This window comes from Oncorhynchus kisutch, linkage group LG1 (assembly GCF_002021735.2).
Source record: "Oncorhynchus kisutch isolate 150728-3 linkage group LG1, Okis_V2, whole genome shotgun sequence".
NCBI classification, from domain to species: Eukaryota; Metazoa; Chordata; class Actinopteri; order Salmoniformes; family Salmonidae; genus Oncorhynchus; species Oncorhynchus kisutch.
Genome location: NC_034174.2, coordinates 48,201,950 through 48,216,342, shown reverse-complemented (window position 1 = coordinate 48,216,342; position 14,393 = coordinate 48,201,950). Strand labels below are relative to the sequence as shown.

The window sequence follows — 14,393 nt, the reverse complement described above, 5'->3', positions numbered from 1 at the left end:
GAGCAGCCGCTGACTTGCGATCACTTGCCTATTGAGGAAATGACGTTTGCTTGAATAGTGTATTAAGAAGATACCCAACAAGGTAAATATAAAACACTTTGAAACTTTGCCCCAGAGGTTATGGAGGATGTGATGACAAATAGGTAAAAGTAGCTATTTTAAAATGTTTAGCAGCTATTAGCATTGGGTGTGGGGTTGGGGGATTCCCAGGTGTATTAGTGGCCGATGATGTTAATGAAGGAAAACTGAAAGCCATTTGAACACATTTCTCCCAAAGTGTCACCTGTGCAACTAGATGCAAAAACAACTCTAGATCACCTTTACTCCACACACAGAAATGCATACAAAGCTCACCCTCCATTTGGCAAATCTGACCATATCTCTATTCTCCTGATTCCAATTTATAAGCAGACTCAAACAGGAAGTACCAATACAGAAGTGGTCCGATGAAGCGGATGCTAAGCTACAGGACTGTTTTGCTAGCACAGACTGGGATATGTCCCAGGATTCATCTGATGACATTGAGGAGTTTACCACATTAGACACCGGCTTCATTAATAAGTGCATGACGATGTCCTCCCCACAGTGACCGTACATACATATCCCAACCAGAAGCCATGGATTACAGGCAACATCCTCACGAAGTTAGAGGCTATAGAGCTGCCGCTTTCAAGGAGAGAGACACTAATCCGGACACATAAGAAATCCCGCTACTACCTCTGATGAGCCATCAAACAGGCAATGCGCCAATACAGGACTAAAATCGAATCCTACTACGCCGGCTCTGACTTTCATCGAGTGTGGCAGGACTTGCAAACTATCACAGATTACAAAGGGAAAACCAGCCACAAGCTGCCTAGCAACGCGAGCCTAACAGACAAGTTAAGGCCTTCTATGCTTGCTTCGAGGCATGCAACACTGAACCATACATGAGAACGACAGCTGTTCGGGGCGACTGTGTGATCACACTCTCCATAGGTTAACATTCACAAGGCCGCAGGGCCAGACAGATTACCAGGATGCATGCTCAGAGTATGCACTGACCAGCTGGCAAGTGGCTTCACTAACAGTTTCTATCCTCTCCCTGACCCCGTATATAATACCTACATGTTTCAAGCAGACCAACATAGTTACTGTGCCCAAGAACGCCAAGGTAAACTGTCTAAAGGACTATCGCCCCATAGCACTCACATCTGTAGCCATTCAATTATTTGAAAGGCTAGTCATAGCTGACATCAACATCATCATCCCAGACACCCTGGACCCACTGCGATTTGCATACCGCCACAACAGATCCACAGATGACGCAATCTCTATTGCACTCTCCCACCTGGACAAGAGGAACACCTATGTGAGAATGCTGTTCATTGACTACAGCTCAGTGTTCAACACTATAGTGCTCTAAAATGCTCATCACTAAGCTAAGGAGCCTGGGACTGAACACCTCCCACTGCAACTGGATCCTGAACTTCCTGCCGGGCCGCCCCAAGGTGGTGAGAGTAGGCAACAACACATCTGCCACACTGACAACACGGGAACATCTCAGGGGTGAAAGTTTAGTCCCCTCTGTACTCCCTGTTCACCCACAACTACGTGGCCATGCACGACTCCAACACTATGATTAAGTTTGCCAATGACACAACGGTGGTGGGCTTGATCACCAACAACGATGAGACCGCCAATAGGGCCGAGGTCAGAGACCTGGCAGTGTGGTGTCAGGACAACAGCCTCTCCCTCAGCGTCAGAAAGACAAAGGAGCTGATCTTGGACTACATGAAACGGAGGGCCGAGCATGCCCCTATTCACGTTGACGGGGCTGTAGTGGAGCAGGTTGAGAGCTTCAAGTTCCTTGGTGTCCACATCACTAAGGATCTATCATGGTCCACACACACCAGCAATACAGACTTGAAGAGGGAATGACAACACCTCTTCCCCGTCAGGAGGCTGAAAATATTTGAAATGGGCCCTCAGATCCTCAAAGAGTTCTACAGCTGCACCATTGAGAGCATCTTGACTGGCTGCATCACTGCTTGGTAAGGCAACTGCAAGGTGCTACTGAGGGTAATGTGTACAGCCCAGTACATCACTGGGGCGAGCTCCCTGCCACCCAGGATCTCTATACCAGGCAATATCAGTGGAAGGCCCAGAAAAGACTCAAGCCACCCAAGTCATAGACTGTTCTCTCTGTTACCGCATGGCAAATGTTACCGATGCACCAAGTCTGTAACCCAGAGGACCCTCAACAGCTTCTATCCCCAAACCACAAGACTGCTAAATAGTTATTTAAATAGTTAACCAAATAGCTGCCCGGACTTTCTGCATTGACCCTTTTTGCACAAACTTTTTTTTGACTCATAAACTCCTGCTACTGTTTATTATCTATTTTATTATCCATCTACCTCAATTATCTTGTATCCCATGTATATAGCCATGTTATCATTACCCATTGAGTATTTATTATTTAGTGTTATTACTTTTCTAATTTTTTTTCTTCTATTTTCTTTCTCTCTGTATTGTTGGGAATGGTCCGTAAGTAAGCATTTCACTCTTAATCTACAACTGTTGTTTACCAAGCATGTGACCATTTTTTTATTTAGATTTGATTTACCCAGCACATTCCACCAATGCGGATGAGGGATCTCCTAGTCTAATAATGGATAAAAGGAGTCTAACATTACTCCTTAGAAATATTGATTTCTGAACTCTTTCTAAGTTAAAACGTTAGTGTTGTTGTTTTAAAAATGAATATGAACTTATTTTCTTTGCATTATTCAAGGTCTGACAACACTGCATCTTTGTTGTTATTTTGACCAGTTGTCATTTTCTGCAAATAAATGCTCTAAATGACAATATTTTTATTTTGAATTTGGGAGAAATGTTGTCAGTAGTTTATAGAATAAAACAAAAATGTTAATTTTACCCAAACACATACCTATAAATAGTCAAATCAAAGAAACTGATAATGTTGCAGGGGTCTCTTAATTTTTTTCCAGAGCTGTGTATATATATATATATATATTGTTTTTTTTGAATATTTTCATTCTGATTTTTCAGGGGGTGCTGCAGCACCCTCAACACCCATACTTCCCGAGGCTATGGTTTAAATGGTTGACATGCTGAACAATCCTAACAGTGGAGTGTTTCAGCATGATATAGATCAAGTTTAATTGGGTAGGGGGGTTGGGGAGGGTGTTGTAGAAGTTATTAGGGATTTTTTGTTTTTACATTTTTATGGTAGTATAGAATTGGGCAGATCATGATTGATCGTACATTCCAGCACAGTAGGTGGTGGCATGCACTTTACACGTTTGTTTGCAGACCACTATGATATCATAGAAGAAGAATTTAAAGATTTAGTGTAGAAATGTCCTGTGCGAGAGAGGCAGGTTCCAGGGTTAGAGTAGTGCAGAAGTTGTCATATGCTGAGGCAGCGAAGAAAGAGGAAGATGGGTCAAGGGGGAAGGGTCGTGAGAGGAGTGGTGTGAGTAGTAGATCTGTACCAGTACAAAGGGATAGGCCAACAAGTGATACATTTCAGTAAGATTGGATTTTTAGCATTTATAGCAATGGTTTATCAACTTTACTGCAGGGATGGAACGTAAGTCACAGAAAATGGAGGTTGTGGTGGCAGCTGCAGAGAGGTATTTGGGTGTGCGAGACTTGACATCAGAGGAGTTACAGGGTGTGTTAAGTGGTGGTGTCCCAACCTTTCAGGTGGTTGGCCTGAGGTAGGACTAAATAGATTTAATTAGTGGAGTAAGTTTTTTTTGTGAGTGTAGCGTTAGATGGTAGGGTATTTGTTTTTATTTGTTTTTTCAACCAAAGTGTAAGGAAATTGTACTCCAGTGTAGTAGGTGGCGGTAATACAACATTTATTGGATGCCAACTGCGCTTAAACCTCGAAGAAGAATTAATTTCCTCCACATTCTTTCTGGTTTGTGGATCATGATGGCTGCCGCCTTGAGAGGAAGCGTTGTAACATTGGCCAAGGTGAGTCGGTAGATGATGTTTACAGTCATCAAATTGTGGACAAAGTGTTTCGTGTGACGTAAATCTTTTCGTATGTGTTATTGAAGACTACCATTGTTTTGTTAGGGGAATTTATATTAAGCAGTTTATAACGTTAGTCACCAATGGTAATGCGACAGGACAATGTCCATAGCTGGCTAGCTCCTAGTACGATACAGCTACTCGGTTACCTACCTAGCTAACTAAGATACTCAGCCAGGTTGAAATTGGATGGTTGTCGCATTCACATGCCATTGAATGTTGTCACTAACATTAATCAGCAATCTAACAACGTATCAATGAACAACCTGCTAACAGATTGATGTCTCATGGTTATCAGCTTCAGATATGCAGGGCATACACTAGTAACGTTACACAATTTGAACAACTTGAACGTGCTCACATTTCCCAGTCCCAAACCTTTCATTCCATCAGGCTTCAAACCCAGAACGTGGGTGCTCACGTTACGCTAAGATAATAACCTAGTCAAGTTCAACCCCCGCTCCCCTCCCCCCGCGTTTTCTTAGTTGTCAGAGTAAAAAAATGCCGATACGCAAACAGTGAGCTGCTTTTATTAGTATGGAGAAACAGAGTCAGAGGCTCAGAATATGGACTTAATTTCATAATATTAATTCATATATTTTTGGTGGATTTAGTTTTGCATGCTCCATGTGGGTGAAGGTTTCACTTAAGGACCAATGAATAGTTTAAAATTAGTTAATGCCGCTCATCCGTGACACCATGTCAAATGAACTGGCCCATTGAAAAGGCAGCGGCGTTCTCCACAGCTCCACTAATCTGTCTTCCAATCATCTCTGTCCACACGGTGGGTGTTGTCGCTAATCTCTTCGCTATCATTGTTTTGGTCTTAAATGCTAAGTGCTCATTGGCTATTGGCAGCGGTCCTTGCCCAGTCGCGTCGTAGCACTGCTCATTCTACAAGATACACTTCTGACATGTCAGAAAATTATCTGGACATCCAACAGGGGTCTGGAAAATGGAACAGCCATCATCGGTGCGTACTTAGCCAAGTCAAACTAAGCGAGTCCCGACATACTGATCCTACCCCAAGTTCATAGGATTTCACCTCGATCGTGAAAATTAGTCTGGGACTGCATAAACGTTGCAAAATCGTGTAGGTTATGTCTGGCATATTAGGTTAGTAGGTTAAACCCAGGGGTGAAAGTCAGTACAGTTATGGTCCAGTACTGAGTAGCCTACTGGCAAATAAGTATTCGGGGTAATGCAGTACTGGTAAAACATGAGCCTATCACAATTAAAACGGATTCCAAGAAGTGTAGGCTATTAAGCTATTTTTCATTACGCATGTCAGTCACATGAAAAATGTGCTAAACGTGACCACACCCTGAGTAGGTGTACAGCAGTAGGGTACTCCTGTTACTCCCATGTAATTAGCCTAACTTTGGCAGCATCCTAAGTAAACTGACTTTTTTAAAATTTATTTTTGATCATCCTCAATTAACCTTCTCAGTAGCCTCACATGTCTTTATTAACATACTTTACTGTCACAACAAATTATTTGCATAATACTTATTCTGCCACTAATTTCTTACCCGACCTGCTAAGACAGTAAAGCTATCACATTATACTTGCGTAAACTGATGTTAGCTGGCTGGCTAGCGAGATAATTTAATCTAATTTGCTACTCTTAGATATGCCGCGTAACTATATTTCAACGATTTTACTGTGTTACAGTTCATATATGAAAATCATTCAATTTAAACAAATTAATTAGACGCAAATCTATGGATTTCACATGACTGGTAATACAGATATGCATCTGTTGGTCACAGACAGCTTAAAACCTCCTAAAGATCTAAACCTTTTTTTCAATTTTTTGCATAAAATGACATACCCATATCTAACTGCCTGTAGCTCGGGGCCTGAAGCAAGTATATGCATATTCTTGATATCATTTGAAAGGAAACACTTTGAAGTTTGTGGAAATGTGAAATTAATGTAGGAGAATAACACACTAGATCTGATAAAAGATCATAAATAAATAAAAACGTTCTCTTTTCTTTTTTTCCCCATCGTCTTTGAGAAAGGCCATAATCTAATATTGCATTTTACGCACAATTTAGATTCTGGCCACTAGATGGCAGCCCTGTCGATCCAGTGAAGGATTGCAATACTGCACACTTTTGTATCAAGTCTTCCCAAATGTGTCGAATTGGTCAATTTATAAATTTTTCAAGTACATAACTATAGAGAACATTTATTTTGTATTACCATACAAAAATGATAAGTTTACATACTCCCAGGAATGTCATACATGATGGATCATTAGCTTATACGCTAACTTTCACACATCTATATAGCCGGGCGGGGTGGGTGTGGAGTCAGAGACGGCAGGGGTTCAAACTGTAGAACCCAGTTCCTATATTTGAATATAAAAATGGATTTTATCAAACAAAACTGTGCTACATTTTTATCTCTGGGACCCCCAGGATGACAAATCAGAAAAAGATTACTGAATGTAAGTACATTATTTACCTTCAGATGTGTACGTATCAAACCAGTTGCCGTGATAAAGTTGTTGTTGTGCGCACTCCTCAAACAATAGCATGGTCTTTTTTCACTGTAATAGCTACTGTATATTGGACAGTGCAGTTAGGTTAACAAGAATTTAAGCTTTCTGCCCATATAAGACATGTCTATGTCCTGGAAACTTTGCTGTTACTTACAAGGTCAAATCAAATTTTATTTATAAAGCTTTATTTATAAAGCCCTTCGTACATCAGCTGATATATCAAAGTGCTGTACAGAAACCCAGCCTAAAACCCCAAACAGCAAGCAATGCAGGTGTAGAAGCACGGTGGCTAGGAAAAACTCCCTAGAAAGGCCAAAACCTAGGGAGAAACCTAGAGAGGAACCAGGCTAATGTGGGGTGGCCAGTCCTCTTCTGGCTGTGCCGGGTGGAGATTATAACAGAACATGGCCAAGATGTTCAAATGTTCATAAATGACCAGCATGTTCGAATAATAAGAAGGCAGAACAGTTGAAACTGGAGCAGCAGCAGGGCCAGGTGGACTGGGGACAGCAAGGAGTCATCATGTCAGGTAATCCTGGGGCCTGGTCCTAGGGCTCAGGTCCTCCGAGAGAGAGAAAGAAAGAGAGAAGGAGAGAATTAGATTCACACAGGACACCGAATAGGACAGGAGAAGTACTCCAGATATAACAAACTGACCCTAGCCCCCCGACACAAACTACTGCAGCATAAATACATTAGCGTACGTTAGCATCAACCGTCACGGTATAGGGAGACCGATCCCGTAGAGGTTAAAAATTAAGCTTGGGTCGTGGATCAGAGAACCAGTCAGTATTTTGTGTGACCACCATTTGCCTCATGCAGCACGAAACACATCTCCTTCGCATAGTTGTTCAGACTGTTGATTGTGGCCTGTGGAATGTCGTCTGACTCTTCGTCAATGGCTGCCCGAAGATGCTGGATATTGGCGAGAACATGCACGTTGATCCAGAACATCCCAAACATGCTCAATGGCTGACATGTCTGGTGAGTATGCAGGCCATGGAAGAACAGGGACATTTTCAGCTTTCAGGAATTGTGTACAGATCCTTGCAACTTGTGGCTGTGCATTATCATGCTGAAACATAAGGTCATGACGGCAGATGAATGGCACAACAATGGGCCTCAGGATCTCGTCACGGTGTCTCTGTTTATTCAAATTGCCAATTGATTTAAAATAAAATTGTGTTTGTTGTCTGTAACTTATGCCTGCCCATACCATAACCCCGCCTCCACCATGGGGCACCCTGTTCACAATGTTGACTTCAGTAAACTTCTCGTCCACACGACCCCATACACATGGCCAGCGGTTGTGAGGCTGGTTGGACGTCCTGCCAAATCTCTGAAACGACGTTGAAGGTGTCTTATGGTAGAGGAATGAACATTACATTCTCTGGCAACAGCTCTGGTGGATATTGCTGCGGTCAGCATGCCAATTGCATGCTTCCTTAACTTGCGGCATTGTGTTGTCATGACAACTGCACATTTTAGTGGCCTTTTATTGTCCACAGCACAAGGTGCACCTGTTGAATGATGATGCTGTTTAATCAGCTTCTTGATGTGCCACACCTGTCAAGGGGATGGATTATCTTGACAAAGTAGAAATTATCACTAACAGGGATGTAACCAAATTTGTGCACACAATTTGAGAGAAATTTGTCTTTTAGCTCAGCTCATGAAACCACTGCATTACATGTTTTATATTTTTGTTTGGTCTAAGTATTTAGAAAAGTTGATTCTTGTTGGCTTGCCTATACAGTGCATTCGAAAAGTATTCTGGACCTATGACTTTTTCCACATTTTGTTACGTTACAGCCTTATTCTAAAATGGATTTTTAAAAAGTACTACCTTATTTACCTTATTTACAAGTATTCAGACACTAAAATATATTTTCAAAAAATCTAAACCTGTTTTTGCTTTGTCATTATGGGGTATTGTGTGTATATATTGAGGGGGAAAAACATTTCTAATAATACTGTAATGTACCAAAATATGGAAAAAGTCAAGGGGTCTGAATACTTTCCAAATGCTCTATGTCCTTTCAACTTGCCGGCGACCAGCTGGGGAGACAACCCTGCCAAATGTCCCAAAGTAGCCTATTGCCATATCTACACCTACTTGGTGGAATCTCCAGTTTTGCATACATTTCCAAATGCAGAAGAATATTATAGCTGTTATTTCGACGGATACATATCACTAGTCCTTACTGCAAGTTAAAACCTCTTATGGATCCCTTAACGTGCCAATCCCTTTAGCGGGATCGATTATACATCAAAATAAAGCTTAACTTCTTGTTAATCCAGCCGCTGTGTCAGCTTTCAAAAGGCTTTACGGCGAAAGCAGACCATGCGATTATCTGAGGACAGCGCCCTGCATACAAACACATAAATAATTTTTCAACCAGGCAGGTGCGACACAAAAGTCAGAAATAACCATATAATAAATTCCTTTGAAGATCTAATTGTTTTTGCATTCCCAAATGTCTGTGACACAACAAATGGTCGTTTTTTTTCTTCGATAAATTCCTTCTTTATATCCCCAAAATGTCAATTTTTATTTGGCACGTTTTGATTCAGAAATACACCGGTTCCAACTCGCCCAACATGATTACAAAGTATCTAATACGTTACCTGTAAACTTGGTCCAAACATTTCAAACAACGTTCCTAATCCAACCTCCGGTATTCCTAAAATGTAAATAATCAATCAAATTTAAGACTGAATAAACTGTTTCTAATACCGGATAAAAACAACGTGAAGCGCATCAAAATAGTAGGGACCTTATAGGGACACATGGAATGAATAGCCCTACTTCTTCATTTCTCAAAAGAAAAACATCTAACAATTTCTGAAAACTGACATCTAGTGGAAGCCACAGGAACTGCAACCAGGTTCCTCAAGGCTTCCCATAGAAAACCATTTGAAAAATCCTATGACCTCTTTTTACTCGGACATTATTTTAACAGTTTTAGAAACTTTAGAGTGTTTTCTATACAAATCTATTATATGCATATCCTAGCTTCTGGGCCTGAGTAACAGGCAGTTTACTTTGGGCACGCTTTTCACCCGGATGTCAAAATACTGCCCCCTAGCCTTAAGTTTTAACTAGCAAGCGTTCCGCAATACACATACTGTAGCTAGTTGAATACAAACAAGTGTGACTAACTTACCAGTGATGCAGTGCTTCGAACACACATGTTATAAGTAACTGGAGCCCACAGCTTTACTTCATCACACCGTAATAGCCTGAAATCAAGCGGTTCGTCTAACCTGGTCCTTGGGCAGTTGATTTAAACTGGATTTGGTGGTCTTTTTCTCCAATTGTTCAAACAAAATGGTACGCAACAGCTTTGACATTGTGAAAGCAGGGTTAGCTAGCTAGTTAAAGTCTGTAATTGTCTGATAATCGTGACGTACATTCCACGTGACAGTCTCTGTTCATGCCAATATTTTACATTTAGAATGAAAGTGTGTTTAGGTATGTGGTTTGTTGATGAAGACAACATGAATGTATGTTGAAAATGACCAACCAAGCATATCCAAAATGTTTATAGAAAGATTTAAAAAAAATATAATATAGCCACTGGCAGATAAGACACATTAGCTATAACGACAACCAGACCATCTGATTATGCTTACTTTCTACAGTGGACCTAATTAACTATTGTGTCTAGGGCCTTACTGGCACTGGTCCGCGGTGGCAGCAGCTGGCTGCCCGGTCCCTCAATATGACTGCCAGTCTGGGTGGGCCTGAAGCACCTCCGGCCCGCGCCGACGCCACATTCAAGGTCACCATGGTGCCCGGGGATGGAGTAGGACCTGAACTGATGACTGCCGTCAAGGAGGTGTTCAAGGTATGTACATTATGGTGGCTCCACTTTCTCAAGGCTGACCTGGAGTGACAATTTGACAGAGAGTGCAGATTGGTGTGGATGTGTCGTCCCTCTGTTGACATATAGTGGACTCATCTACTTAGCACGTTCTCCTCCAGGTATGCTTTTACACCCCACCTCACACCCTGTCTCAGCAGTCAATTCACACATTATGTGGCCCATGTGGGATTGGAATTCACTATTGCCAGCACCATGCGCCAAGCATGCTCGGAGCTCAATCCAATACTTTCTGTGTTCAATGATAAGTTAATATGCGAGACTAATTCATAATGTTTATAGTCCATTCAAATCAAATAACATTTTATTTGTCACACGCGCCAAATATAACCGGTGTAGACCTTACCGTGAAATGCTTACTAACGAGCCCTTAACCAACAATGTAGTTCAAGAAATATAGTTAAGAAAAGTAACACAATAAAGTGACAATAATGAGGCTATATACAGGGGGTACCGGTACCAAGTCAATGTGCAGGGCTACAGGTTATTTGAGGTAATTTGTACATGTAGGTAGGGGTAACGTGACTATGCATAGATAATAAACAATGAGTAGCAGCAGTGTAAAAACAAAGGGGGTGGGGGGGGGGTCAATGTAAGTCGTCCGGGTGGCCATTTTTTAATTAATTGTTCAGCAGTCTTATGGCTTGGTGGTAGAAGCCTTTTGGACCTAGACTTGGCGCTCCGGTACCACTTGCTGTGCGGTAGCAGAGAAAACAGTCTTACTTGGGTGACTGGAGTCTTCTACAATTTTTGGGGAGCTTGCCTTCATTCGCTATTTATTCATCCATCCTCTATGTCCATCCCCTTGTCTTATCTCCTTGGTTCTACCCTTAACCCTGCCTTTCCTTCCTTCCTTCCCTCCATCTCTCTCTCCAGGCGGGTGATGTCCCAGTGGAGTTTGAGGAGTTCCACCTAAGTGAGGTGCAGCACATGGACAGCGACGAGAAGCTGGAGCAGGTGTTGGCCTCCATGAAGACCAACAGGGTGGCCATGAAAGGTAACTAACTTGTCTCCTCTGTTGGGGATTTGCTTCCTTTTGTCTGCTTTTACCATATCAGTGTGTTCTGACTGACTGTTCTTTCTTTTCTCCGCGTGTGTAGGAAAGATTAACACCCCCATGGAGTTCAAAGGGGAGCTGGCTGGCTTTGAGATGAAAATTAGGTAAGGCCATATTAGATCTAGCGCTAGCATGAATCTAACACAATAAATGTAATATTTTTATGAGATCTCTTAGTGTGTGGCTGGCTGTCCTTATTAGTGAGCCTCTCCCTCCTGTGCTCTGCTCAGGCGTAGGCTGGACCTGTTTGCAAACGTGGTACACGTAAACAGCCTGCCCGGCTACAGCACCCGCCACAACAACCTGGACCTGGTCATCATCCGAGAGCAGACTGAGGGAGAGTACAGCTCTCTGGAGCATGAGGTACATCACCACACAATGCCACAACTAATGGGTGTGTTGGTTTCAGCTCGACAAGGGTGTTAGGTGGGTGAAGTTTGCCCACTTATGACCATTTCTTTGGTCCTAAATGGAAATCGCCACTCACCCTGCCTGGCTAGGTAAAACCAGTTGACCCAGTCCTCATTTGAAATCTAACCATGTTTAAGTTTGTTGTATGGGTAATACACACATTTTTAGATGAAATCATCTATCACAACCAGTGTTGGTGTAATGTGTTTCAAAAGTAATGCGTTACATTAATGTTACTCAAAAGTAATATTATTACTGTAACATTACTTTTCAAGTTTGAGTAATAATATTAGTTACTTTAAGTAAAGCGGGCGCTACTTTTTTCCGTTAAAACGTTAAGAAAAATGTAATAGAATTTACAATGCAGCTGTGCTGCTGGCAACCGTTTGGGTCTTACGGTGTGTCCCTTTCAGATGGTTAAGCATTGCAGCTGTACTACCATTACTGTACCTCAATTCCACCTCAAAGTTTGCTTTTACTTCTCATTTAACTTCTAAAAGTACTATTTAACTTTCTCTGCCGTTTTTCCTACTGTTAACAATGATGATGTGGTGGAGAATAGATTCCAAAATAATTGTTTCGTTGACTCCCGGTATCGACTCCCATTTATGAGTGTTCAGATTCTATTCCGCCAGGAATCGACTCGTAAGATTCAGTATTTTTTTGGAATGGGGGACACTGATTAGTTGGTGTACTTCCGAGAACACAAACACTCGCATCTTTCATGGCGAGCTAGCGAGGGTGGAGAGAGGGAGGAGGTGCACAGTATAGGAAGGTCGGCCACCAGGCAGCTAGTCAGAACCGTGCACTAGACCTATCTATCGGCAGTCCAAAGCTGTCTCTCGCAATGAAATGCTGTATTTTTGGGCTCACAACTTCAGTAAAGCAGGGCCTATCATCAATGAATAGACTAGGATATTGAGATGAGCGAGATGCAACACTTCGCTCTCACACAGTCACACAGTATCTGTGCACGGGTTTGCTTCACGCTGTTCAGTGTGGTAGCCAGCGAAACTAAACAGGGGAGAAGTTGAGCCTCGCACTCCAACACTCTTAGTTGTTGCGGAAATCCCAAACTGATTTAAATTTATCTTAACGTTAAGGATACCAATTTCATTTCAACATTCACACCGCTAAAAGCCAATTCATGGTAGATCCGAAAATGTGGGCCGAGGCTTCGTATTGGAGGGTTTGACGCAGTTGCAGAGCCTCCGGAGGCATGCAGAGGCCAAATCAAGCTCCAGTCCGCATCGCCGTGTGCCTGCGTACACTGGGCAGAAAATGTATCACATTTAAGCTCTCCAACACCATGGTCAAACCATGGTCAGATGGAAGTGTGTCCTGGTCTGAACTGTGCTCTCTGTCTCAGAGCGTGCCTGGAGTGATTGAATGTCTGAAGATCATCACTAGGGAGAAGTCTCGGCGCATCGCCAAGTTTGCCTTCGACTACGCCACCAAGAAGGGTCGCAGCAAGGTCACGGCGGTCCACAAGGCCAACATCATGTGAGTCTCGCTGCCAAATAAGCAACCTCATTTGAAAGGCTTCTACACATCTATACAACTACAGCCAACCCAACTGTTTATGTAGGGCTCGACATTAACACTTGCCCTCTTGTCCGGGACAAGTAAAAAAAATATATATAATTGTGGGGCAAGCAGAAATATCAAAAAAATATCACACAATCACTAATCAAACAATTACTCTGATCAAATTTTCCTCTGGAGACGATGTTGCACACTGTTTTCCCTATCTCTGCAAAGCGCATGAGTAGAATTATTGAATTGCAATGAGGTACAAGGGTTTTTTAGTCACCTGTGGTCGCGAGATGCACTTTTGAGATCAAACCCTGAGGCGGGTTGTTGATATTCCTTGCTAGTTAGTGAGTTATTTGCCCAGTTGCAGCTACTTTTTGGTCAGCAAACAGGGTTTGTTTAGTCATGTACCGTTGCTCGAGGAGAGAGACAACACACTAATTAGATAGCCAATTAAAACCATATAGCCTAGTTGTCTCTGTAGTAAACTAAGGCTGCAGGTTGCCTTGTGGTTAGAGCTGAGAGGTTGCTGGTTCGAATACCCGAGCCGACATCTATTTAGCTATTAGCATGTATAAATGCTGTTAAAGAGAGGGGAGTCTCAGCTAGTCTCGGAGTATACAGTTTTTCTCTCGACACTCAATATTGAGGAAATACCACCATTTTACAGTGTTTGTATTGAGATGATGCGCAGGTCGGAGCGGAGCGCGCCGTTTGCAGTGAAGACATCAAGTAGCCTATTTGGCCTGCCAATGGGGTGAAAAATAACAAAGAATTTGGACATTGAATTTACTCTTTAGATCAATTACATAGCTATCTAGCAACAATATATTTACGGTTAGAAATCTAGCTAATGTGTTTTGAATTCCCACTTCCTCAGGTGGTGAATTATGTAGCATATAGCCAATATGCAAAACATTTTTAATAAAGATGCAGAAATCTG

At 42.2% G+C, this 14,393-nt stretch overlaps 1 protein-coding gene across 3 annotated transcripts in view; it reads left to right on the top strand.

The window, feature by feature from the left end:
- The first annotated feature begins 3,054 nt into the window (after window positions 1-3,054).
- Window positions 3,055-14,393, top strand: part of LOC109892195 (isocitrate dehydrogenase [NAD] subunit beta, mitochondrial-like) — a 16,524-nt gene continuing 5,185 nt past the window's right edge. For 2 of the 3 annotated variants that reach the window (XM_020484634.2, XM_020484642.2), the window contains exons 1-6: window positions 3,859-3,990; window positions 10,234-10,413; window positions 11,326-11,446; window positions 11,550-11,610; window positions 11,737-11,869; window positions 13,287-13,420. In XM_020484634.2, coding sequence (XP_020340223.2) covers window positions 3,880-3,990; window positions 10,234-10,413; window positions 11,326-11,446; window positions 11,550-11,610; window positions 11,737-11,869; window positions 13,287-13,420 — 740 coding nt within the window. In that variant the 5' untranslated portion in view covers window positions 3,859-3,879. Of the gene's footprint in view, window positions 3,991-10,233; window positions 10,414-11,325; window positions 11,447-11,549; window positions 11,611-11,736; window positions 11,870-13,286; window positions 13,421-14,393 lie in introns of all 3 variants that reach the window. The other variant, XM_020484650.2, reaches the window with a different exon arrangement.